Consider the following 27,636-nt stretch of genomic DNA (forward strand, 5'->3'; position numbering starts at 1 on the left):
CATTTATGTAAAGTATAGAATTCGTAGGGAAGTGGTCTTGGAGGATGGTGGGCGTACAAAGCACAAGACTCTGACAACAGACACCAGGGTTTGCATCCTGAATACAACTTGTGGTTACGTTTAGACAACAAAATCAGTTTGGTTATAGTTAGGGAAATATCATAGTTTCAGTCAATAAACACGTTGTGTCTCATGTCACTGTGGACTTTTTCAATATCAAACAAATACCTTGCTCTTTCCTTCACCTTAACCAAATGCTGTGAGGGCCTAAACTCAACCATTCAAAGGTTTAAACATTGTTTGATAGCAAGCAGATATTACAGGAAAAGGAAGTTTCCTTACTTTTATAAAAATGTAGTCCTGTTGGTGTTGTGTTTTCTTGTTGCAAACTGCATATTAGTATATACCAGTATATAAACACAGTTGGTATAACCACTTTCATAGGAAAAATGTTGGATTCCACACTTGACATTTATCAGAATATCCAAACTGACTCCTATTTCCCAGGTTAACTTGTCTTCTTTAGTGGGTGATGAAGCTCTACCAGAAGAAATTTTAAAACTCTCTGCATCCCAACTACTGCTCAGTGCCCACTCAGAGAAGCATCACAGGGATACAAGCCGTGCGTGCACAGACCCTGTTACTGCCACTGCTGGACACTTCCATCCTTGTGAGTGGGTCTGATAACAGGATAGACACCTAAGTGTGAAAGAATCCTCCCTCCTCTTTTACTGCAGCCCCCAACAGAGCTGCACCATCCTCCTGACTGCCCAATAAAAACAAGTAAAAGGCTGACATTGCACTTCATTTAACACTGCATGCCCTTCACTCTGCCTCTTACTTAGACCATTGTCATCTGCAGGGACTTGGCATTGTTGAGAGGTTCATGTTGTCCATAAACCAAAACTCCAGACAACAATAGATGGGCAGCTGTTTCCTGGGCACGCAGTGTGTTTTGTGTCCTACAAGCAGGTGCTTTCTCATGATGTCATTTTGTTGGATGACAAACGTAGCTTGAGTTTCCAAGTGACTAATGTCATCCCGTAATGGACTAATTTCCTTTTCTTGATGTAAATGTAAAAAAAAAGTTTTCATTCTCTTTTTATGTGTTGGAAACTATAAATTCAACTTGTGAATCCAAGACCACAAGATGTGTAATAAGCCTCAAATTCAGCAAGAACATACTATGAGTATGAGGACCATCATACATTACCTTAAGGCTTAAACTCATAAGTCCTACTCTCAGTTGAATCTAGCCTAAATCTGACCTTGAACCGTGAACGCAAATCTGAAATAGCTTCAAGTGAGTTACAGTGAAATGACCTAGCTTCATAAAAAAGCCTACAATTTGAAGATACGATACTCAATATAGCTCACACAAGGATAGCAAAACAAGGAAAGGCAAACCCATTAAATCATCTCAGAGTTGAGTGTGTAAATGGCTCAGTTGATTTGGCCTGGGTGAGGAGGATGTGCACTCTTTAGAGGATCATTCACAGTGAGGTGTCAGGTGTTAGAGGTGGGTTTTGTCCAACACTTCCCCAGGGCAAGACTCGCAGTGGGCCACGACTTCATCCCGCATGCCTGCTGGCTTTTGACTCCTTTGACTGTACTGAAGTGTGTCCACAGAGAAACCACAGGAAGGGAAGGAGCTACAAACCCACATTGATCATCATTTGGACACAACTCAGTTTTTCTTGCTCATAAACAAAAGATCTTTCAATAACTAGAAATGTTTGGATTACTGTTCTTCCTATTTGTGTTTGTGCTATTTTACTCTTCAGCTGTAAGTGGGTACGCCACTGGTATCAGTATCAGTGGAGAAACAGTCTATTTATTCTTTCTTTTTCAACTTCCATGCTTTCAAACTTCAACCTACTTTTCTTTATCTTTCTGAATGCTCTTTTCCCCTCCTTTTGTTATGCGTTTTTCAGTCTTTGGTTTACAGGAGGTCCACAGTGGATAGGGACATGTTTGCTGTCTCTCTCACCAGAAGCGGTTGGCAAAATGCTGGGCAAATATGCTCATGGAAAGTCAACCCTACTGAAGGGAATTGTGGGTTGTTTGTTGGCGTATGTAGGGTGAGATCTGTGCCCTGACCGCATGAGCCACCCTTTTTACAACTGTCACGTGCGCATACTCACAGTGGTGACAGATGCTTTTCTCGCTGCTTGTACTGTAGCTTTTTGTCCTCCTGAGTCAAACAGGCTCACCCACGGAGTGTCTGTGAAGTCCCGGGTGGAGAGGGAGGGTCTGTCCAGTGTCATGCAGAACACTTAGTAGACCAAACAAATTCCATGGGTCACTGAAGAAGAAAAAGAACATACTGATGTACTGATGTACGTCTTCAGAAAAACAAGTGTACTGTGTTGTATCAAAGTTGTAGACTTTTGCAAGACATCTTATTTTTGTCCATTGCTAAAGTTTGGACCACATGGTTGTTTCAATATAACATATGTCAAGATCATGTCATCTTTATACTTTGTACGATATTTTCCTTCTGCATAGAAAAGTGGCATCCTTCAAAGTTAAACTTCATTACTACTGTTTACACCAACTTCACATACACCCCAATTACTTTGCAAGTCATGCTGATTCCTTGACATGTTTTCTCAAACCTAATAACCTCGCAGTAAACCTTTCTCAAAGCTTGTAACCTGCAACACTTCACCTTCAGGAACATCTTGTGCTAGGTAATGAGAGGCCAGAGCTCTTATTTAACTGACCCTGCATGGAGTGAGCTGTGTTATGCTCGAATTCAAATCCAGCTGGTTTGGGCAGTGTTCCAGACTGGACAGGACAGTCTGACTGGTTTTATTGTCTGCTGCAGTAGCAGAACAGGTCTGCTCCTGTCCAGTAGGCCGCCAAGGTCTCCAGAGATTCAATAAACCTACTGAACTGTCTACAACAAATGCTTTTGTACATAACAACAACACACACATACACTGTGTATGGTCTTCTTTTTGGCAATAGCGTGTCTGTGCCTATCAAACATCATCAGACCAACATTGAGGCAGAGGAAGATTCAAAGACATAGCAAGCAATGAAAATGTTTTTTGCTGAAGAAGTAGGGGAGCTAAGTAAACTTTGTTAGACCACTTTACAGCACAGTTTAGAAAGAAGTGCCAGTAAATAGGTGGCTTTCGCAACCTTTGTTGGTCCCCTTGTGCCAAATGAGACGTGTCACCTTGCAGCGATGTGTGAGTTCACACACGTATTGTTTCCAGCATGACTCATGCTAAGTAATCCATTAGCAGTGATAGAACTGAATATACAAAGGCAATTAGATGTTAAAAAAAAAAAAAAAAATAGAAGTACATCTGTACATTCAAAAAAAGAGTTTACAGTTTTCATTAACAGAGTTGCCCCTTCAAGCTTTTATGTGCCTTTTCCACAGTATTTCCATGTTCCCTCCCTGTCTGCCTATGGAGGAAGTGACTTGTTGCAGCAGCACAAAAGCATGCCACCTAATAAAGTCAGGGGGAAATAGGTAAAAGAAAGCAGTGAGCACCAAAGGAGAAAGCAAAGAGGACAAGGGTGTGAAAACACTCGGGGAGAACGGTTTTATGGCTCCATGTTAATGGAAGTGATTTAAAAAAGAATCCCATATTCCTAGAGGGCTGAAAGAGACAGGAGAGAGCCGAGGGCAAAAGGAAGAGGGATGTACCGCTATAAAACAGCTGCTGTTCACTTTTACCCAATGAGCCTCCAAACAAAGACACAATGGAAAAGTCACTACATACATATGATACTGAAAAGCATATGACATCCTTGCAGAAAATGATATGGTACAGCATTAACGACCTTCTGAAAAATATTCAGTCGGACCATACAATGTGTCATATTATTCTGTTTGTATTCTCTTAGTATTTACATTTGACGAAGCAACTCACTCATTTTTGCAGATCTTTCCAAATGCCAAAAAGCACTTATCGATCATTTACAAAGATGGCAGGCGTACTTCAAAAGTGTCAGAGGGGATCAAAACAGTTTGTTTTCTGTATCTCTGTCTTTGTCATTTTAAGGTCTCTCTTCAGCCCCACAGCTCAGCCATTTTTAAGCCAGACTAGACCCTCTATCTCTGGGTTTTGTTCTGTGAGCCTCCTGCTGGAAGCTGAGCCCTAAGACAAAGCCCTGTTTACACTAATGGCCCACTAGGCCTTTGGCCACAGAAACAAATAACAGTGGGGGGAAGTCAATAGAATTTAACATTTTGACATTTTTCCTCCAGCTCTCAAAACCAATATTGACCCAGCTCCCCTGCATGGCTGTCTTTAGACCAGGCATACAAATCAAGCCAATGCAGCCAGAACCACAGGCAGCCAGTCGAGGGGTGAGGCCAACAATAGCCTGCCCAGGATGGGGCTCTCCCACTGGGCAGGCAGAGCGGCCACTGTCCCTGGTCTCAAGCTGGTCCACAGAGGCCTGATGTATGAAAGAGCTCATGCTATCCCACCCGCTTTAATGATTCCATCTGAGAAGGCCAATTGTGTCTGTACTCCAGAACCTGCTGGTGAGTGAGGTGGACAAGTAGAAGGGACAGTGGGGGCGCTCACATGTGCAGAACAACCCCATAGTGGGCCAGTACTTCTCAAAGGCCAGATTACAATCAATTAGAGCCTAATGAGCGGGAAGCTGGACTTGTAACCTGTTGCAGCAGGGTAGTTGTTTAGAAAGCTCCCAGTTGGCAGACACATCAATAACCTCTGAAATAGCTCCAGACTGAAAGCAAGACGCAGCAGGAAGTGCCTGAGTGCGTGGCTGTCTATATCTGATTCTTGCCTCTGTCCCTTTGCCCAACCTGACTTTGTTGTGCAGTGGCTGAGGGCACGGGGACAGAGAACAAGAACACCAAGCAAAACAACATGGTACTCTAAAACATACTTTCTATTGCGCATTTTTTACTTGCATGGATTCTTCTTATCGGCCATGATGACAAGGCTTATGGTAGCAGGTGTTTGACCCAAGAGCTCATGCAGAGAGAGCAAACAAAAAACATTAGAGGCATTCATAAACATAACAATCAACAGGTTGTATTCTCCTTTCTAGCATGTATGCGAGCATGTCGGCTCGCTTGCATATGTGACTCTAAAAGAAGGATGTTAGCTGCCGTCATAGAAAAGGCAGAGTGTGTGAGCACTCTGCCCAGCAGGGGAGATTGTCCTCAGGCTGCTTTTACCTGTGGAGCCCTCTTTTCTATGGAAACAGTTCTTTACATGGCAGGTCGGCCCACAGCAGGGGGATGAGGGTGGTCATATAAGAGAAGGTGAAGCAGCAGGACTAAAAGCGACGTTCCGGCCTGAGGTGAAATCAGGAAGGAGTTGAGTGGTGGGGGCAAGTGAAAGCAAAGGTCTTCTAAACTGCTCTCCAACAGGATTGAGTTTACACGTCCCTTTTTCAATATTAGATCATCTCTGCAAATAGAAAAATTGTGTATTTGCAGAAATTCAAATTCAAATTTAACAACAGCATGCCTTTTTGCTTAAGTACAAGCTCAAAGTGTTCGCTTGGTTGCATTCTGAAAATGAATGAGCAATCAGACCAAACACAGCACTGTGTTAAAAAACCCGCAAGGGGCTGTGTTTTCTGGTGTGTTGCACCAGATACCATTGAGATGATGAAATATGATCCAGGAAGGCCAGTTTGAGGTACAGTTGTGTGACCACTGCATCGTGGTTTATAATAATGTTTGGAAGGATTTTACAACTAAAGAAATAATGGTGAGATTAATTCATCCTTCGTAAAGCAGATCACACCTTCCAGTTTACAAAGTAATCTACCAGTAACAAACACATGCAAGTGTATGATTTGTCAAATCGTAGTGCGTTGCTGGATGACACTGACATTGCGGTAAAAGCTGAGCTAGTTTTACCAAATGACATTTGTTTGCCCTCTGTGTTGTGTTTTTCATGCAGTGCTAAAGTCTGTCTAAACACAAAAAACTCCTACCACCTCTACGAACAGTATCTTACAAGAAAGAGAGTCTCTGATGCAGTTCATGTTCTTCAAAACCCAGATTATGTAACAAGACAATCATATGGTTGAGTGAGGAATGATGGACACTTCTCACCCTCAACAGTCTACGTAGCGGAACAGGAGGGACCACCAACCTGTTTTCAAATTTGTGAAAATGGCAGCCGAGATGCATCAGCTGCGATTGCACACACAAGCAAGTAAAAGTATGTTCATTTTTATTAATTTTAATAAAATTGAATTGAAATATTTTGGTCAAAATAAAATTTGGTCAAACGTTGGCGATAATGACCTGCCCGGTTACAATTAAAAAGAAGAACAAGAAGAACAAGAACAAGAGGTCAAATGTTGCGATTGGGATTTCCGGTGAGTGCACAATGGCCATGTTTGATTTGAGACAACACTAACCTGTAGAAATTCAGGTACTACACAAGTAAGTACATAGTGTACACAGTGTACTACATATTAGTGTACTAACAGAAGTATCCCAATTGAGAAAGAGCATACATCACATGTCAAAACACACCCACACACCCTGCCAGACATCAGCTATAAAAATATAAAATATGTAGATGCCTTAACTGAACTATTACTTTAAACTGAGTATTTGCAGTAACCGAGTTTTGAGCTCACAAACCCACTGAAAGCTGAAAGAGACTGATTCTATCCTTTCAGTGGGACGATATTAAAAAGACCTCACCCCTTTAAATCTCTCCACATGCTCTGCTTCTCATGTTCTGATTGTTGTGGGAACACTCACAAGCCCCAACCGATCATTGTAATATATGATGCTGTGTGTTTCCTCATGGCAAGCAGTTGGGTACCACCGGTCACCACTGTGCTGAAACACTTTTAATCAACCAGAACCTACTGTGAAAGCCCGAGCCCCACCCGACTCCCCACCTGCCAAAACCGAGCAGTTCACCTCAGCAACCTCAAAGCGACAGCTAGTATTTAGTAATATCGTGTGGCAGTCCTGCAGCTTCTACTATAATGTACCCACTGACAGCACTAACCTCTCACAGCCCTGGTACCCCCTTCTAAGGTTATATTACAACACAGTGGGAGCTCTGAGAGCGTAGAGGAGGGAAAGGAATGATTGTTTGGAAGTTCTCAAGACAAGCTGGCATTTTCCCAGGCTACAGTGGGGGTAGGCTCTCTCCCAGCATGCCCTGTTCTGTGTAGTTTGATTAAAATTGTGAAGTACACAGAGTTGCTCAAGTATATGGTCTTTGTTAGCCCTTTTCTTCCAACTAACCATCACCCCATCTTTTTGAGTCAAAAGTGGCCACACAGTGGCATTTTGACCCTCAAGGCCCTTTGTGGGTTTTCCCAATGTAATCATTCCTAGAAACATAATGTAGGCGACATTATTCAAAGTGAAACTGTTTGTGGTGAAAAAATATACAACCTGGCATAAATGACAGAACTGGTCATTGGTTTCATGATGAAATAATGGAGAGTGAAAAAAAATTTTAGTCTGGATCCAACGGGGACAACACATACATGTAAGATTACAGATTGCTGAAGAACAGGAGACCAGAAAGTTTTGCCTGCATGGGCGTCGGGCCAGTATTACAACACTGTTACAGTCCACTGTGGTTTAAGAATCGTACAAGATTAGGCGAGAACTTACAGTGAACCCAGGGAGAGAAATGACATCATCATCACCAGCAGCACGGCCAAATGTTGGCAGGTGTTTCTTTCTCCTGGCGCTTCCTCAGTGTTGCAGGAAATCACTGATATCAAGTGAAGCGTTACAACTCAGATTTAGATTCAGATTTTTTTTTTGTATGTTCTAACTTCAATTGTGCAGTGTGGTGGGTCAGTGATTAGCATAATTTCCTCAAAGCAAAAAACTCCTGGCTTTCAATCCCAGCTGGTGTGTAATGATGTAGTGCAATGTATGACGTGTGTATGATATACTGTATGTTTCTAACATCTTCCATATGTATGTTTGATAGAATAGATATGCCATCTAAAGCCTCAGAAATGTTCATTGATTGCATGTTTCTCTAAATTTTAATTTAACAACATTGTTAAAAAAAAACAATTTCATCGTCATTTAAATGAAATACAGACTGATATTGACCAAATTCAAAGCCATTCCTTCATTAGCTGTTGGAAAACTGGAATATACAGTTTAAATTGACAGAGATAAACAAAGACAAGTTGTGTCGTGTAATTTCTACTAGTAAATTAACTTGAAAAGACTTTTACTAAATGTTCTTCTGCATTGGGTTTGTTTAAAAATACAAAAAACTTGGGACTGTACTTTTAAGGGAAACTCCTGTGACTTATTATTGCACTTCCATAAAGTTAGGGCACTTGCTAAAGAAAACTTAAAAAAGAATGGTAGCAAAGACCGAGTTATCCTGACTTTTAGTCTAATACTTTTAATAAGCATCTCTTTGTTAGATTTTACCTGCCTTGCAAATAGCCACGTCTTCCATCTCCAAGCCCCCAGATTATTAACGCAAGCTTTTCATTTAATATTAAGTAAACCCGGTAACCCTGCTTCACTTCCAACCCACTTCCAATGCTCATCTACTATTAAGCCTAATATCAGAAAAATATCCTAGACCAGTTGTTCTTAACCTCGGGGTCGCGAAATATTTTCAACTTCAGAAAGGGGTCAGACTGCCAGAAAGGTTAAGAACCCCTCTCCTAGACTATATATTTATCAAATGTACATGCGAACATGAATATATGCTTAACATTCTCTCAAATATGATTGTGATAAGAGGCATTATCTCATCTTAATATTCAATGAATGGCTTGATCCCAGTAGATAATTTCTGTGTTAATTGCAACACTGCTTTCTCATTACGCCTTTCAAATCATAGTCGAGTGGGAAAAACCGTTAACGTCAGTCTCCGACTCAGTCGGAGACTGAGATATTAAGGAAGTTTTACTGTTCTTCCCATTCTGCAAACATTGTGAGAATGCAGCATGAGCGTGACTACACACATTCTGATCATTCAGGCATACAGTCCCGACAGTCAGAGTTGATTATTCTGCAGTGTGAAAGGGTTGTAGCTCTGAGATGTTTTAGGAGCTGACTGCATTGGTAATGCTGACCTCTGACCGTCTGCTTTTGTTGTGCCTCATTAAGCAGGGGGAACACGTCAGCCAATAGTACTTATTACCCTTTCTGTTATGGCAACTACCAAGCAAATAAGCTTCAACTTGCTGCTTGTTACTTAAGCTTTCTATTTGGCCTCTGGCATCATACAAGTGAAGAGTCTCTTTCCTTGGAAAGCTGCACTCCCTGAGACCCAGACGAGCTCTGGAGCACTTGTCAGGGACCTGCCGTATTGTAGCGTGAATGGTGCGGCCTCAATGCAAATTCTTCCACACTCTCAGGCGGCAAAGGCCAGCATTGACTGACTGGTTGTGTTAATATAGCTGCCTTTCAGTCCTACTTGATCCACAGTCTTCTGGACCTCAATGGCAAAAGAGTTTAAAACATCTGAAGTGTCAGCGCAAGAATGTGCCATTCAGCTTCGAAGCGATGCATCATTAACAAATGTCAGGGCACAAACAACCAGCTGCGGTTAAACAAACCAGGGAGGTAGGCTCTACAGTTTACCTCACCGTTGAGGCTCTGTTGTCAGCCATTGATAACCTTGTGCATTGAGTGGTTTCAGGGAAGAGTCGTTTTAACACGGTGGGTGATCCACATCAACAGGAAGCAAACAAAACGGAAGATTTGGAGGAGGAAATATGTGGCTGTACAACCCATTTGTATAACCACAAATAGGTTGTGGAGTGGATGTGTTTTTACTGCAGAGGGAGGGGCATGTGCCCTCTCTCACTCAATCCGCCCAGAGCTGCTTGGATGCTCAGACTGAAGATACGCAAGGGACGGCCTATGCCCTCAGTAGCAAAACGCCCACTCTCACCAGCTGGCTGAGTCAGACCCAGAGGGCAGCCAGGGCACAGCACACGCAGACATTTGACTCAGGCTTGTTCTGTGTAGACTCCAGGCCTGAGGGTGTGCACTGCAGGGCTGTGCACTCCAGCTGTGATTTACAGGCTAGTTTTGACAAGGTTGCAACCTGTGCAGGACGCACGGGGGGGTTGCCGGCTTCATGATCATGTTACAGCCCAGACCTAAAGATAACACTTTTACAAGGGGCGCGGTGCTACTTATGAGTCCATTGCTCAGGTTTGGCTCTCTGGATGCTAAACTGGCTCCTCAAAAATTTTATTTAACTAATTTTAAAACCAGAGAATATAAACGGGTAACTTCAGTTCTTTGGCAGCATATTTGAGGTTTAGATTTCAGATGAAACATTTCCAAAATGTCATCCATATCTGTCTACAATAGTAAGTGTTAAAGCTTAACAAAGTTGGCTGCACAGTTTGGTCTATGTATTTCTATATCATTATTTTAATGCCTTCATACAAATTTACATTATTGTATACAGCTATCAATGATTACTTTAGAAACATTATGTCCACACAATACTCTGTATACAGTACAATTCTGTCATTTAATGGCAAAATAAGTATTCAGATCCTTTACTAGTAGCAAAACAACAATGTAAAACATGTAATGTAATGTACAAAAAATGTAATACACTCACTTTTATTATAAAAGTGTTATATTATCTGCATTAATGAATTATTATGATAATTAATTAAGGCAAATGTCTAGCCATTTGAGGGAAGGGGAAACAAGCTGTAAACACTGACATATGAACACTCAAGGATGTGCCTCAAAATTGTACTCAAGTACACATCTTGCACTTACTTTGTGATCTGCTGTTTTCAGTAAAACAGATATTCATGATTGTGATTGAATATGAAAAGGAATGGGAATAGGTGTGCAGATGCTTTGATTTTCTTTTCATTTCAGTCATAGTTCTGCCAGGAACTAGTCACTTCTAGTAATTTTTCATGTCTGTTGGTGGGCCATGTGTTCTGGACTCCACTGGAGACATTCAGACCAGGCCTTGATTGTTGTCAGCCTCTGACAGAGGCAGTAGTAATAAATGAGAGGTCAAAGGGCTGTTTCATGCTATGTGACACACCGGCTAAAGTGGTGACAGCACAGGAGCCTGGGTGTATTACATGTGAGGACTCTGCAGAGTTGTGTGGAGGCATGCAGGAGGTGAGTGACAGTGTTACGATGCGATTGGTCTTACCACTTCCTATTGTTCCCCTGTCACAGATAACCCCGGTGACCTGGGCCAAAGGAAGGAAGGCCATCGCTCGGTTTGAGGTGGTGAGCTTGTCAGCTCTTTGTCCTCAGATAACTTATTAACCACAGAGTCCACCGAGAGAAGAATGATTTCTCACATGGATCGCCGTATGGTTAACCCAGAGTAAACAGCTTTTCAGGAGTCCGTCTGCAGAGAAGCAGAGACAGAGACAAGGATGGAAGGGTAATATTTGGTTTCCAAGGAATGTGAACACAAACCTGCCAGAATGAAAGAAACCACAACTTTTCATTCAAGTCAAACCTTAGTGAAATAAATTGGAAATCAGCCCCATGGTAGCCATGAACACAGAGACAAACATGCTAAGTAGGAGGCTTAAAGCCAAATACTGAAGCTTTTATTTTAGATTAGGTCTAAGCTGTTCTGTTACAAACCCTATGGTTAGGTTGTTGCAGAAGCAGAGAAAATGTAGATACAAGCATAACAATCAGAAGTTAAGATAAAAGCAAAACAAATATTGGAAATAATTAAGCAACCAAACTTATGGAAAGGTTCAGGTGTTCAAACAGCTTTGTTTTGGGAAGATTATGATGAGGATGTCCTGTTTGAAAAGCAGAGTGATATTCTTTCCTACATTTTAAACAAAAATGTCAGTTTTGCAACAATTTTGGGAATAATTACATTTGGTAAAACGTAATTTTGATTGACAAAATAATTGATAATGAACAATATTTCATAATGATGAATAGGTCAGCGGAAGAGGAAGGTAAATTATCAGCTAAGAGCTAATGGCTGTAAGCCTTTGATTCAGTGTACGTACATTAATATTGTCACTATAGCATCAAAAGCTGTTTAAAGCCGATGAAGTGAACAGTGTTGGCTGTATTTCGCTAACCCAGCTTGCAGGGCTGTATGCAGTCAGGACAGTCAGACACCAGAGACAGAACAGCGTCAGCCAGGGTCACCTCACACCCCAGGCACATAGCTTATGTCACGTGTCTGCTGCCTTAACTGTGCACTGTGCAGCTTTGCTAATGTGTAGATCTCACTCGGATTGCTTTACAATCACTTCAGCTGTTTTATTTCGAAGGGAAGAAGTGGTGAAAATTGGCTAAATTGCTTCATCTGCAAGCAGTCAGACTGCCTTGAGGCTGGAAACTTAGAGAAGAATTCAACCCACTGTCTAGAGGTCTACAAGTACATTGACACTAGCTAATGATGCAGTTGTATGCATAATAGTGAGGGGGGAGGAAGCACTAGACATAAAACTACTAGGCTCAAGCAGTGGGTTTGTCAATATTGCTAAAGATGACCCTGCTCACTATAAAAGAATATTTTGTCCTGCTGTAAGTTTAACATACCTTATTGCTGTCATATCAAAAACAATATTCAGAGTAGAAAGATTATAGACCTACACACAGCATGCTGATTTTAGGAGAACATTTTAAACTTTCAGTAAATTAAATTAACACACAGGCACGTCTACCAGGGCCTACTGCTTCATAGAGACTGCACTTTGGCTGACACAAAAGCTGTAAAATGACAATGAAATGATTGTTGTAGGATGTCTGATTTTGCTGGCATTATTGCATTACTACTAAATTTTTATTAAAAGTCAAAAAACAAACTATGGCACAGTGATCTAACTTTACTACCTTTATTGTGAGCATTTTGTTATGTATTTATTTTTTAACTTTACTACCTTTATTGTGAGCAACGTGTTTCGCCTATTGCTTCTTCAGGCTCTCACAGTGAGCACTCACACTCACAGGTGTGCTAAGTGGACCCTGTGTAGGTCATGTGACCAGTACATTCCATTTTTTCTGACATTTTTCTCGTGTATATACATCTATACAATCAACATCTTATACAAAATATTATAATACAAACAGCAAGAATGTAATTATTATCCAAACATATATATAAATATGTATATTAAACATACATAAGTCATAAGAATTACAACATTACAGGAACTCGTAAGTGTCTTAAGGCAAATAGCTTAGAAAGACATAATAATAGACATCACTGGAATGAGCTCAAATCTAGTGTCTCATTAAGTCCATGAGGCTCAATCGTGTTCAATTCATGAATCCAAAAAGCTTCCCTGCTTAAAAGTTGGTTAATCAGGTTACCCTCTTGGATTAGGACTCACTCTTTCACTGCCAATAAATTTAAGGCAAGTAGCCAGCCCATGGTTTTTCTCTTTATAATGTCTAGCAATGGCATAATCCATGTTCCCATTTCTAATGGCAGCCTTATCCTCTGCCACTCTCAATTTTGTGATTTCATTTAGTTTGGCCCACATTCATAAAGTCACATGGACATTTCAAATCATACACAACATGGGTAGACAGACATTTAATGAATTCTTTTATGTTATATTTCTTGCCTGAATGTGGGTGATTAAAAGTTTTTGTGTCAAATGTGTTTGAACAATGTGCACATTTGCCACACCTCTAGTTCCCATAAAGCTGTAGTGAAAGTCAATTAGTTTGTGTAGGTTCTCTATACATGGAACTGACAACAAAATCTCTGACATTTCTGTCCCTCCTGAAGCAAAAACGAGGTCTAGACAGTGCTAAATGGTTAAAATTTGGGTCACATTCTAAGATACTCCAATGCTTATTTATGATCTGTTTAACTTGTCTAGAGATGGTACAATATTCTGACACAAATGTTGTTCTGTTTTCAACAGGTTTAGGGGAAGTCTTCAATAATTCTTTCCTATCTTTTCGATTGGTTTCTTCCACAGCCTGGTCAATAAGTGCTTTATATCTTCGTTCTCTAAACATTTTTTATTGCATTTATTTTCATTCTCTGCTTAAACTGTAGAAAAGAGTATGTTAGATTAAACACAGACTGGAATGTCAAACTTCCACTTCCATACTTCTTCAACGTGAAATGGCTGCTTTTAGAGAACTACTTATTTTATATTTAGGTGTAATGAACAAAACTATTTGTGAACTTAGTTTTGATTTGACTGTGTCCTCTTAGAAATGAGGAGTACATGCATGTGTTATTCCTTCATGCATTCGTTGTACACACTACAGGACATGCAACCTTAAGTTTCCCCATTGACAGAAGTGAAATATATTATGCAAAGCACATTTTCAGGTATGCTTAACTTGACTACTTCCATTTTATGCTATATTCTACTTACACCACCACATTTCAGAGAGCTATATTGTACTTCCCTCCACTCCCTAATCTGACAGTTTCAGATGTAAGCTACTTTGTGGATTAAAAACCTCTCTTCATGTCGAAGTTGGGTGGAACTATAGCAGAATTAAGCAAGCTCAACAATGCATGCTCTATTAAAAAAGTAAAGGTTTGCCTTAACATGTAGACTATAACTATCAGGGGAAGTGAGAGAGATTTCCCTGAAGCCCAACATCTGTACTCTTCCACACACCAATTAGGAGAGGGCTAATCAGGCAAAGTGAAACCACCTGTGAGCTTACGACATGGATGTGTAGTGGCTTTAAGATTTTACCTTAAAAAAACATTTGATTTACTTACTTTAATTTAAGCACAAGTGGAGCTGCCTGTGTGAAAGACTCAGTTTGGTCTCAATCGCTTGTTGGCGCTGATCGCCATCTTGTGGTTGACAGGAAGTTCTGCAGACTTGCATCGACAGTGTCGAGGTCGTCCCTCTGAGAATAAGCACGGAGATAACACAGTAACTTAAATTGTGGGCTTCTTGTGTTTCCCGACAGACGCTGCCCTTAAAATAAATGTGTTTTGGATGTCCACAGTCAATTGTAGCGTAATGCAGCCTAGTGTTATAAAAGTCGTCACATGAGTCAACTTGTAACCAGGCTTGTTATTCTCCAAGACTGCGCTGTAAATAACAAGGCCTGTGGCAGTAATTAGGCAAAATAAACAAACATGGATTAGCTTTAATAAAAGTAGCACGAGCAGTAGCACGGAAGAACAGTCTACATTTTCGACTTGGTGGATTTTAACAAGGCCTCCAAACAGCTCGAGCGCTGATACCGCTGTGTTGTCGGTGACATTTGAGGTGAGGACAATGATGTTTTGTTTGTGCGCCTGATCAAATCTCACCGTTGTCGGGACGAAATAATCCCTCCCCCTGAGTGCCTACAGGCGCTCTCTGCCTGATACTGTGGTGATGATAAACCACTAAACTACGCTTCAAGTAAAGCCATTTAAAATTGTGTGGTAGTAGTAGTAAATGCAGTTCTTCAGTTCACCCTTTTAAACTGACTTTAATTCATATAAATATGCATTAACTAACGTCAAACTGATCAAGATCTTATTAAAATGAAGCATTTTGTTAATATTTGCTTTATAATCACCAAGTTAAGGTCATCTATGATCTGTAATCAACTGGTGATGGGTTGCAAATCCCTAGGTAACTATTATTATTTCTCATTTTATAATGTAAGAACAAAGGCATATGATTAAATTTGAACAGCAAATTAAATCAATTAATAAGGAACTTATCCATATAACAAACTCATGCAAGTGCTGGACCATCATGGAGTCAGATAAAGAAGCTCAATGTACATTGTAGTAGGCTAATGTGCAGCAGCAGCAAATTTATTAAACTCAGAGAAGGCTATATATGAGCATCATGTGATGAACATAAACTTTCCTCTATCACTGGCACTTCATAGCTCCTGGTACTGCAGCACATTTCCACTGAACAAGAAAATAACAAGTGCAGAAGCTGTGTCACATCCTGTTAAACTTACTCTCAAACACTGACAACAAACTAAGCAGTTGAGTGAATACTAATGTTTTTCTAAATGCAGTCTAGTTTTTTGAATCATTAGTTAATTCTTTCACACCTGTATGCTGTGTAATAGGAATAGTTTTTTTCTCTCACATTGTTTTGAACTCTTTTCTAACTCTTAGCAGTTAAGCCTTCTTAAAAAGGAGTCTACATCAACCTGTGTGGCATTTGTCAATTGCTACAACAGCCTGTATGTTTTTGAAACAGTCACCAAAGATCCATAGGAATCTTTGTCTACTGTTTTCTGTTTTCTACCCTTTGTATTGGCATAATTAAGACTTTTCACCTCTGTTTTTCACATAAGATGCCACCAACCAAGGATGCTTGGTAACAGGACCATAATATACTCCCCTCTGTTTAAACATCATGTCACTGAGCTGAATGTGTCTGTTTACTAGTCTTTGTTTAATTGACGCTGAATTGCTGGGGCTGACATGGTAAACAATTAGGGTGAAATTCTATCGCATTAGCCGCTGTGAAACAGCCCAAACAGACTCTGATCTTAACTCCAAGAACTGATAAGAGCCTAATCCTGTTCATGGAAACAGAATCCCACCCAAAACGGCCCGCTGCCCCAGGTGCAGTAGCCACACAGGCCCGGGCTTGTCTCCCTTTATCATAGCTGATGAATTGAGAGGGCCCTCTTGGGCACACAGCCCAGGCTGTGTTTTGGCTAATTAGAGGGTCTGTTTTCTCATAAATAGCTATAGTGATGAAAATTAGGCAAATAAAGGCTGGAGTTGCAGCCTGTGAAAGTGTGAGATGCAAATTCTGAATGTAGATTGACACTGAAGGAAAATCTGGGTTATATATGTCTTTGAATCTACCACTTTTCATATAGTTAATTCGCAGAACCGCACTGTCAGCAAGCAGCAAACTTTTTCATATGAGGTGTTTTTGTTCTAAATTACCAATGGGAGCCCATCCTTGTTAATCAGAACATTCATCTGCAATCAAGGCACATTATGCATCTGTTAAGTGCAGTTTAACAGTTGATAATGAGATCAGGAGTGATAGCTTATCTCGGAATCTTTTAGTGTCGGTGACATTTTGACAGCAGGGATGGTCCCGTAATCACATTGTTCTTACAAAATCTTACTGATAGTTGTAAACAAAGGCTCAAGCCCTACTCAGGTAAGGTCATTCTTCCCTAATGGTAGATTTCACATTTAAGCAGAAAATTAGCCCTGGTCTTAGCCTAACATCTGTGCCGTAATTTCAGCTACCCAAGAGTCTCTCCCAGTGCTCACCAGGATGTTCATTTGTTAAATTTCAATTTAAAGTTGAATTGTAATAGCAAAGTAAATCTATGTATCTGGGATTCACATAAGATTTCAATTATCAAAAAACAAAGCAGGAAAAACATATCAGACACAGTAGAGGAAAAAAATATGGTAAATATAGCAAGACAAGAAGTCAGAACATACAGGAACTCTTAGTTCAAAACAGAGGAACTTTTGATGATAGAAATTCATACCTTACCTTTTGTAAAAGTATATGCATGTAGCAAAAAATCTAAGCTCAAACATGTTCTTGATGTTTCGTCCATCTTCTTTTTAGCGCTTTTAACTACATCTTCCTAGCTCCAAAAAGCAACTAAGAGGGCTTATGAGCTGGAAATATTTAGTTATACATTAGACTCAAGAAATCAATTGGACCACTTATCTTCTGGAAAAGAACTGCATGGCATCCGGGCCAAAATCCATTTGTTAACAGCTTGTAAACATTTACAGATCCAGATTTGATGCCTTCTTGTAGTGGAAGAAGCCTTTGTCAATGACATAATTATATTTATACTTGTAGACTGGATGGTTTGAGCCTTAAAGAGTTCAAGTTATACTAAAGGAGGATATACACCATCCAAGAAGCTGTTCTTATTGATCCATAGATGAAGATAGACATGTTTTTAGAAACTTAAAAATACTCTGCTTTGAATAATTATTTGTCTGATATGGTTTCCCTGCAAAAAGTTCAATTACTTCATTAAAAGGTCTTAAAATGGCACCTGTTTCAGAAAAAATATAAATGTGCTAATATTTTTTTCTTTCAAAAGTTTAACTGCCAGATAAGACATCTCATACTCCACTAAAAAAGTCCATTCTCCATTGTGATCTGTTGGCTTCAGGTTTCCACATTGTACTTCTGTAAGTTGCACACTGGACCGTGATTGACTTCCAAACTAGTTGTGATGTTACAAAATCACGCTTGTACTGACACGTGTTAATCTCGTAAACATGACTGAAACGAGCACAGAGAGATTTCCCCCCTTTATCACATGAATGCAAAAACAGCCTTCTAGTGTCAAACACAGTAGAGGACATCATTCTGCACAGTGACACTCAAATTTCCAAGCAAAGTAACAATAGCGTTTTTAACTGGAGGTGGACTTTAACTTTTAATAAAGCCATTAGTTACAACTTAGCAGAACCACTTTTCTTTTTTGTCAAATGAAGTGAACATGATTTGTTTTTTGTTTTCTTGTCTGCATTTCCGTCATTAAGGTTAAGGTGTCACATGAGTCTCAGGGAATGCAGCTCCAGTCTTCCACCCTGATCTTTGTGGCTCTCCTGCAGCGTCTGGAAAGATTTCATGGGAAAGATTCAGATCCACTGTCGCTCCATGACATCACACCAGAGATGTATCAGCTGCCTGACGCACACCTGGCTTGACACCCGTATCAGCTGAGGGCTTGAATTGTTGGAACCAGCAGCAGCTGCAAGAGGTACAAGTGATACTAATGGACTTTGAGCTCTTTATCACATATTTGATGAAATATCATGATATACAGTATAATGAATAAAAACAAGGTCTAAAACAAAAATAAATATCACCTAGATGTTACGTTACAGATTTCAGCTTTATGTACCAAGTCAAACAATAGGAAACTGTGTAACTTACTATTACTGTGTATCCAGTTAAGCAGTTTGCTAGTGGAGAGGCTATTTAAAGTTCTGAAACATTATTCCTCCATTGGAGGTGGCTGCTTTAGGAACATTGCGTGTATTACGTGATCAGAAGCACCGCTCTATATTTATCAAATCATGGGGCTTGCCGCGCTGCATGCTTGTGCAAAAGAACGCCTACCAAAGGACGTACATCATGGTGCTGCTGAGACTCCATACTTCCTAGACCTTCCCCTTCTGTAGACCAGGATCACAGCTGAAGCGGGTCAGGTAGGAAACCTGCATGGATGTACAAGTACTTCTGCAGCGAGCTAGAAAACAGAGAAATAATACTTCTGTTGTCATACTGATATTTGCTGCCCTGAAGACATTTTGATTACATTATCTTATATAATATTACATTACATCACATTGCTAGAAATATATTATAACAAGTTGTTACATTTTATTTATATTATTTAAATATTTTTAATTGTGTTGCAAAATTGTGTACAATTAAAATCAACACGCTTGTGGTTTTTTAATTGCATAAATTAATATGTATGTTGCAACTTAGGGTTTGGTCTTCATGCTTGCGAAATCTTTAACGTTAATTTTGAAAATCTTTAATTTTATGATTACCTGAAAGAAATACAAATACTTCTACCAGTAATTACTTTTGATATATAGCTCTTTTGATTGATTTTGCAGGTTATATCGAACACTCTAAGTCAAAATGAATGACTTTGAATACAGTGTGGAGATCTGTGACCGTGACTGGGATTGCTTCTTTGCGGCGTGCGAGGAGTGTAACCTGCTTCCTCCTTCATTAGCAGGTGTGGATGACTCGGGGATGAGTGACATTGATGATACAGGGTCCATTCTTGCAAAGAGCATTCAGAAAGTTGACCTAACAGCAGGCTTTTCAGAGGCTGACCACCCCATAGACGCCCCCCAAGACTGTGAGGGCTCTCCTGTGGAGCATTACCTCAGCACACACACTGTCGGTGGAATGGAGAGCGTCCTCTCGGGCAGTGAGGAGGATATTCACCTGCAGTCTGTCAATATATTCTTTGAAAGGTTGAAAAATGTTACAGAGGCTGAGGGGCTTACTGAGCCAAGCCAAGTGAGAGTTGGGAAAAACAGAGAGGCAATAAAGGAGGAGGAGCGGCAGCGAGCCAGCAGCAGTACTTTGCCAAAAAACATCCCCAAGTTAAACACTCTGCCTGCCAGGGGTGAAACAGCACTTGGCAAAGAGACCACAGAGACTGTCCACACCATCAGCAACAATAACACAATGAAAAAAGACGAGGCTGGTTCCAACATTTCCCCTGAACCTGTAGCCAGTAAATTGTTCAAGACTAACAAATCAGCTCACCCTGAAACAAAGTTATCTCTCAGAGAGGAAATCTGTACAGAAACCAGAGTAAATGAGGCAAAACAGCGGAATGGGTCCCATGACTCACCGGACGGGGTTGTCTGCTCACAAACAACACCTCACACTGACAAAGTGATGAAGGTGAATATGTGCACACCTCTGGATGATGTTAATCAAGAACATTTGGTGACTAGTCAGTCAACTCACAGTACAAGGTGTAGCACTGACTCATGGAGTACTCTAGAAATTATGTCAAATGTTAAATGGAAGGAAGACCGAACCCCTAACAGTGTATATTCAGACGCAACAAACTCAAACAAAACAGCGAGCCAAGAATTGTCTCCGTCTGCCTCTATCAAAAGGAAGAGAAAGAAGAAGAGACGACTCAGTGCTGAGCCAGCTGAGAGTGTGCATGGATATGACAGGCCGGTTTTAGTCAAGCAGAGTGACTCAGAGGAAGAGCAGTATGCATGGAGAGCAGGTTCTGGTCTGTGTATATCAGAGGATTTATTTTATTTAAATGAACCACAGAAAAATGTCATGTCCTCTTTAACTGCATATTCAGCCACCACCAATCTCCCAGTGAAGATATCTGCTAGGGAGATAAAAGTAAATGATCTTTCTCACTACAGTCGTCCATCTGACAGTCATTACCAATGTTTCCCAGAGAGCATGGTCAGACAGAGAAGGTGTAAAGAAACAGGCTTGGTTGAAAATAATGCAACTATCGTCAGCTCAGTAACCCCACTGAGTCAAACGGATGACAATGTAATGTCAGCACAAAATGGCAGTGGTAATGTGGCAACAAATGTGCAGCTTTGCAGCAAATTACAGGCAGAGGAACCAACTGGACTGAATAAGTATCCTATGTTGCCAGTTTCAATGAGTGACAGTGTAATTGGTAAATCAGACCTGGCCACAAAAACAGCAAACTGTGGAAGGAAAGACGCATACAATCTGAGGCAGTCTGATGAAATGAATAATTCTGTCACTTGTTGTGGAAATGAACAAAATCAAGGTTCTTGTTCGGCAGAGGTCAAATCAATAACTCACAGTATTTTACCAAGTGCTGAGTCAAATGATCCCACTGAGAAAGTCAGCCAAAATGACAAACTATCCACTGCTAAGTCAGTCCTGGCTGTGGAGGCTGGAATTTCTGGCAGAGACAACTACGCACTGTGTCAAAGAGAAGCTGAGCACCAGCAACAGCTGGAAATTGACTGTCACAACACAAACCAATATAGCTCTACAGTGAAAAAGACTCATATTGCTCTTTCTGAAAGTGATATGAGCGGTTCTATTGCTCACAACACAAAACCCAAGCAATTCAAAACTAGAGTGTGTCCATTCTCAGAGGAAATTTCCAGTCAGTTGGACTGTATTAAATTAATATCAGATACAAGAAATTCATTGTCTGATAATAACTGTCTGCCTAAAAGTCTCTCCAGTTCAGATATAAAGATTGCAGTGCAGCAAACAGAACATCCTCTGGTGCCTCACACATTATCCAGATTTGATGTTTTGTCAGAGAAAAACACAACAGCTGAGAGAGCTGGATTAGCATCATCACAAATAATGTCTAATCATAGTGGGAATCTCTTTCTATCTGGTGATAAGAGTCTAACAGGTAAAAGTCAGAGAGAAACCAAATCGTCCATGTCTTACAACTTACTAACAAGTCCTTCAGATATTACATCAGTATCATCCTGCTGTACTCTGGACACAGAATCTGTCGTGTCACTCTCAAATGAAAATATCACACACATGTCAGAAAGCTCTGGTTTATCTGTCAGCCAAAATGACTCTGGAGGTCAAGGAGAAAAAACATCCCTACTACTGGCAAGACATGAGGAAGGAGACGGCACATCTGGACCCAAAAGCCAGTCTGTATTAAATGAAACAATAGATTCAAATAATGATTTAGTGGTCGGAGCAGAAGATGCCATCACAGCATCTATAGCACAATGTGAATCTGAAAAGGCACCGAATTCAAAACATTCAGTGTTCGCTATGTCTTCTTTTTGGAGTGAGATGGAGAAGCTCACGATAAATGATATTCTGGGTTTACGAATCATCAGCAAAGCTGCTCCACCAAGCTCCCTCCCACCTTTACAGGAAATTGAGGAGACCAGAGATTCAGGCTTTTTTACTCAATTGGATGAGCAATCCACCAAGGAAACATCCACCAACTCTGTAGATTCAAGTTCAGGTTCTGTTATGGCAGTCAATTCGTCCTCCTCTAGAGGAATGTGGGAGAGTGAACCAGTCACGTTGAGTCGAGGTGCTGATGTTTACCCTGAGAGTATGATGTTGACATCGGTTAGTGACATTTCTCAACCAGTCTTCCCTGGAAGTGCTCAAACGTGCCTCAGAAAGATTTCTAAAAACGTAAGTGTGCACAATCTACATGCCTTGGAATCTCAGTCTTTCAGCAACACATGGAAAGGCCAATCTTTGCAAACCTTAGATGAAGGAGAATTAGAAAAAGTAGAATATTTCGCAGATGGACATATGTCTAAGCAAGACAAAGACATGGACAGTTCTTCATCTTCGACAGACAACTACAGAATCTCTCTTACAGATATATTTCAGTACCTCTTTGGGGGAAAGCAATCAATGCCCAGCCAATCAGCCACAGATAACATAACCACCTGCCACACTGGTGGAAATTCTGTCCCTGAAACCTATGATCATTTCTTCTCAGAGTTTGATACAGAAAGCTTTTTTTACCCTCTCATCACAGCAGAAGATCAGGCCAAAGAGGAGCTGGTTCCTATCTTTTCCTGCTCTCGCTTGGCTAACAGAAAACTACAGTTCCCTGAGGCTTATGATTATTTCTTTCCATCCTCCTCTTCTGATGATTCTTCTGTGGAATCTGATGAAGAAGATGACCGCGGTCCTGTAAGGGTGGTGACCAGGTTCAGTCGTAAGTCAAGCGCTTCGCAGATTTCTACAGACATGTATGAGCATTTCTTCACAGATAGCGACCTCCGACAGAATTTCTTTTGGAAAACCACGTTCTCCTTCAGGAATATTAGGTCTACTGGCTCTACAGTCCAAAAGCAGACACTCTCAAACCCTCTGTCTCTTGTACCTGTGAGGCAAAGTGGCAGATCCCTTCGAAAGACACTTCATCCTATAAATGCTGCTGGAAATCAAGACATGATGTTTCCTGATCCACTGCTTTACAACCTGGAGGACAGGATCTCCCGACAACTAGCACAGGAGCCTTTCAGATATGAGGTCTTCCAGACGGCTGTTTCAAATCCAAGTGAGTCCAGTTTCACACAATAATGCATCATTATAGATACGAATTTGGTTCACCAATGACTGTAACAGAATGCTGTTAAAGTCCTCATAGATTAACATGCAGTATTTAACAGTTAGGATCTTACCGATGAAAATGTAAACAAAGCTCCATCACTAAAATTCAAAATACAAGACTTGGATCTGCTTTCACGTTCAAATCACGTAAAAGGGATCTGCACCAATTTTAAACATCAAACTCTGTTTAGAGGTCTTGGAAAGCACCACTCCATATGTGAAAAAGTTGTATGAAGCCTTTAGTGGCTCCAGAGTGAGGTCTGATAAATGGTTAGGGCTGAAGACTTCAAGTTTGAAGATGGAAAAAAGTCTGGGCGTGTCTTTGCTTGAGGCTAGCTGCTCGTGGCTACATAGCAGAGGATGCTACCAACATAACACACTCAAATCAAACTGTCAGCGGTTGAGTAACATTGTGGGTAGCATAGGTGCCCTCAGACAGGCTGAGTGCTATGGCAGGATTACTGAATGTGGACCCAAATGCAGGACACCAGAGCAAAGCAGGTTTAGTTGATGATATTTTAATACAGTCCAACATAAATTCACAGGCTTACACTTGGTGTTACAGAAGTCCAAACAGGCAGATATAATCCAAATCACGGGGAAACAGAGCACAAGGCAGAACACTCAACATAGACGATGACACCACAAAGACAGAACACAACTGAGGGCAATATATACTGGGGCACAATACGCACACACAAGCAGGCAGGGCAATTAAACACAGGTGAGACCCATTGGGAATCAAGGTAGACAGGAAACAAAGCTAGACAAAAACACCAATCACCAAAATTACAAAATAAAACAGGAAGTAAAGCTACAGACAATACACAAGGATCTATGTAACTTAAAACAGACAACAAGGAAGCAATGCTCAACTAACAAATCCTAAACAAAAACACAGAGGCAATGGGTAAAACAGAAATTGACATTTAACAAAATAAAAAGGTCATGACAGGCGCCAGGTGTTGACAAGCAGGAAGAATATGTGGGGAGAAAAAGACAATGGTTGTGTTCAGGATCACATATTTACGTACTATTCATGCTAAGTGTGACGTCAAATTAACGGTGTATACTAGATTACCAGTCATTTCTAAGTATGCGGCGTAAGTTTTACTGAACAAACTCAACCGCCCTAAAATGCACAATGGTGATTTTGTAATGCAGTCATGTGACTGTTGCTTAAGTGTGAACAGTCTGCTGGTAACGGCATTCTTAATCATTCATTTAGTAGGTAGCATGCAGTACATACCGATTAATTATGTAGCAGGCAGTACGTTAGAGTGCGATTTCAAACAGCCAATATCTCTGGTTCAGTATCATCAATTTTAATACTGTCCATTGTGAGTCCGACATTGTTATAGTGAAAATGGTGGTTGTGCATTCATCCATTCTTTATACCCACTTATCTCCATGTAGCTTGTCCCAGTATGCACTGGGCAAAATGAGGAAGATCCGAAGGGGCTGACCTCGAGGGTCTGATTTTACAAAGATAATCAGACTTCACATAGCTGCCTGAATTCATCATCTGCACAAAGCTGATTAGTTCTTATCTTCATATCACTACTACACTGCTTTGCATTTGCATGTAAATGTTTTTTAACAGTGTTGGCAAACCACAAATGTATTTATTTCAGTAGTCAACAGGTGATGTTGAATGTTACCATGTAAACACAGCTGTTAGTTCTGTTTTCAGGCTAAATAGTGAATAACTTTGTTCAACTGTAAATTGAATTAGAGGATTCTGAGAACATCATGAAGACTGGTTTAACTGGTTTGACTCTATGGACCAGTCTAACAGACAGAATCTTTGTGATTCAGGTCCATAATGATAACTCTAATCCAACCTGTACATTTTTCCTTTGCTGGATAAAAAAATAATGGGTATCAATAATGGTTAATGTATTCAACCGCTCTCATTTAAGCTCTTTGTGTTTTCCTCACATGTGGACAGTTGTAATTTAGCTAATGTCATCGACGCAGTCAGCTGTTACAGTCGTGACCGGGACAGACTCTCTTACCTCAGTTCTCAGATGACACTGACTGCACTGCAGGCATGTAGTGGTGAAAGCCAAAGGAACGGTTGTACGTGATAACTTGACTTCACTCAATGAGTGCTCTCTCTAAGCTGCCTGTATAGCACTCTAATTCATGTTTGGCAATGAAGGGAAAACTGCAGCTTTAGGAGTCTTTATGTATTATGTAAATCCCTCTTCTTAAATTGTCTGGTGAACTCTAATTAAGATAATAACTTATATAGCATCTGATGCAGTAGCCCGTGAGGATTATCTTTGAGGCCACTAGAGTCATAATTTCAAATATCAGTAGCATCAAGCAGCCTTGTTGGGGTTTGACCGGGTTACAGTGTGACACAACAGGAAGTCCCGACTTATTATTGGAGGCTTGTGCTCAGCTGTTGGTGTGTTAGTGCCAATTATAATACCCTTGACCTCTCACTGAACAAGTGTGTGTGACAGAATTAATGAATCAAGATGTTTTCTATAATACTGTGTCGCTTTCTTTGAAGGGTTGGATGTCCCCCTCCTGCCTCTCAGACAGTCAGACATGTGTCTGGTTTGTATAGCATTTGCTTCATGGGTGCTGAAGACTGCAAACCCACAAGTTGGAGATGCCTGGAAGGCTGGTATGTGTGTTGATATGTAACATTAATGCGTTTTAAAATAACGGAAACCTGCAAATGTTGCTTTTTAAAGACTTTGTTAAAAACTGAAATCGGTCAAACGCGGTCACTATGTTTCTATTAATGTTATAACTGACTGAATTTCATATTGAAAACAGTTCGTTTCAGCTTTTTAAGGACTGCTATTCTGAGGCTGTAAATGTGTCTCCCAGCAAATACTAAAATCAACAAAGCACAGAAATAAAATCACCTTTATATGGATAGATAAATTCAGTAAGTCTTGTGAGTAACTTTTTATATGTATTTTCACACAGTTCTGCTGGCAAATGTAAGTGCTCTGTCAGCCATCCGATACCTGCGTAAATATGTCAAGATGGAGGCGGCAGCCAATGAGAAGAAATTGCAATACGCCGTCCCATCTGATTCTTAACGTTTCTGCTTCTATGTCACAAATGTTTCTAATTTCTCCATTGAATGAATATGGAAAAGTGTTTCATTTAACAGCAGGTGTTTTGCTCCTTGCGAAATACATTTGCTGACATTTTGACCTTTTAATGTCAGAGCATTTATATGATATATGAAAAGACAAAAGACAAGATGAGACATTGTATATTTATCAGAAAGATGGCTTTAGACATTTGTAAATAAGGTTTCAGTATGTGCTGAAGAAAGATTAGAAGCAGGTTTACTCAGAGATGTACAGAGTTGAGATGTTAGATGTGATAAATGGATTAACTTGAGGCACTAAAAGAGTTTAGGAAGGTGCTGTTTGAGCCTGTTATATAAAATAGTATACTAATCATTTCTGATGGGCATTTTATTTTCATGATAGATAATTTATAGATATCTGTACAGTATTTTGTCATATGAGTTGCTCTGTGAGCTGTTGATGTATTTCAGTAAAAATGATCTCTGAGATGTGTGCTGTATGTCTTGTTATTAGAAAGCCCTCAGACCTGAAGGTGAAACTTTTCAAACACTAGAGGGCAACGAATGCTCATGTAAGAAGGTGGGGTATCACGACTGAGTGAGCTTACTTATTATAAAGTCATTTACAGTACTTTTAGGATAGTATTAATTATGTAATATGTATTATATAATTATAATAATACTAAGTGTATATATACAGTAGATCATCTCCTCTTCACAGATCATACTTTTCTCCAGCAGATGGCAACGTTGAGCTATAAAATACAAAGCCTTCTGCTGATGAACACAGTCCATGAAGCTATCACATTATTCTCACAGCACTTAAACACACAACTGATGATATTTTGATGCAGTTTGGAACAATAGTGCATCTAACGACGGTTAGACGGACATTTCAAAATGTCACTGATTCACTGGTTTATAAGGCCCAGAAAGGGAGTGCATCATTTATTAGGGACAACATGTCTGCTGTTGTGTCTCATTGGTTTTTCATGTCCAAATAAAATCTTGACATTCATTTGATGTACCTCCTCCATGTCTTACTACTTTCTTTAAAACAACCAACAAACTTTTTTTGTAGC

The 27,636-nt window shown here is 40.2% G+C and overlaps 1 protein-coding gene and 3 long non-coding RNA genes across 7 annotated transcripts in view; 1 reads left to right on the plus strand and 3 right to left on the minus strand.

Moving 5' to 3' along the window:
• The window catches only part of LOC123975379, a 24,127-nt gene extending 21,945 nt beyond the window's left edge, over positions 1-2,182 (minus strand). The window contains exon 1 of the long non-coding RNA XR_006826044.1: positions 2,145-2,182. This is a non-coding gene — a long non-coding RNA (uncharacterized LOC123975379). The remainder of the gene's footprint in view (positions 1-2,144) is intronic.
• A 26-nt stretch (positions 2,183-2,208) lies between these two features.
• On the minus strand, positions 2,209-15,051 carry LOC123975378. The gene is made up of 3 exons (XR_006826043.1): positions 14,664-15,051; positions 11,127-11,330; positions 2,209-2,305 (listed from the first exon to the last, which is right to left on the minus strand). It is a non-coding gene; the product is annotated as an uncharacterized LOC123975378 (long non-coding RNA).
• A 3,104-nt stretch (positions 15,052-18,155) lies between these two features.
• Positions 18,156-24,121, minus strand: LOC123974542. 2 transcript variants are annotated; one of them, XR_006825881.1, is made up of 3 exons: positions 24,039-24,121; positions 19,000-19,117; positions 18,156-18,616 (listed from the first exon to the last, which is right to left on the minus strand). It is a non-coding gene; the product is annotated as an uncharacterized LOC123974542 (long non-coding RNA). The 2 variants fall into 2 exon arrangements; XR_006825880.1 differs by lacking the exon at positions 24,039-24,121 and adding an exon at positions 23,559-23,777.
• Positions 18,406-27,587, plus strand: perm1 (PPARGC1 and ESRR induced regulator, muscle 1). Of its 3 annotated transcripts, XR_006825879.1 has the most exons (6): positions 18,406-18,625; positions 18,893-19,076; positions 19,619-23,089; positions 23,193-23,434; positions 26,012-26,128; positions 26,440-27,587. XR_006825879.1 is itself a non-coding variant. In XM_046055338.1 (5 exons), the coding sequence occupies exons 3-5, from the start codon at positions 19,639-19,641 to the stop codon at positions 26,553-26,555; spliced, it is 4,029 nt and encodes a 1,342-aa protein (XP_045911294.1). In that variant the 5' UTR covers positions 18,406-18,625; positions 18,893-19,076; positions 19,619-19,638; the 3' UTR covers positions 26,556-27,587. The 3 variants fall into 3 exon arrangements, 2 of the variants coding, with proteins under 2 accessions (XP_045911294.1, XP_045911295.1); XM_046055338.1 differs by having other exon boundaries at positions 19,619-23,434; XM_046055339.1 differs by having other exon boundaries at positions 19,622-23,434.
• The last annotated feature ends 49 nt before the right edge of the window (positions 27,588-27,636 follow it).

Source organism: Micropterus dolomieu, linkage group LG08, assembly GCF_021292245.1.
Source record: "Micropterus dolomieu isolate WLL.071019.BEF.003 ecotype Adirondacks linkage group LG08, ASM2129224v1, whole genome shotgun sequence".
Taxonomy (NCBI): domain Eukaryota; kingdom Metazoa; phylum Chordata; class Actinopteri; order Centrarchiformes; family Centrarchidae; genus Micropterus; species Micropterus dolomieu.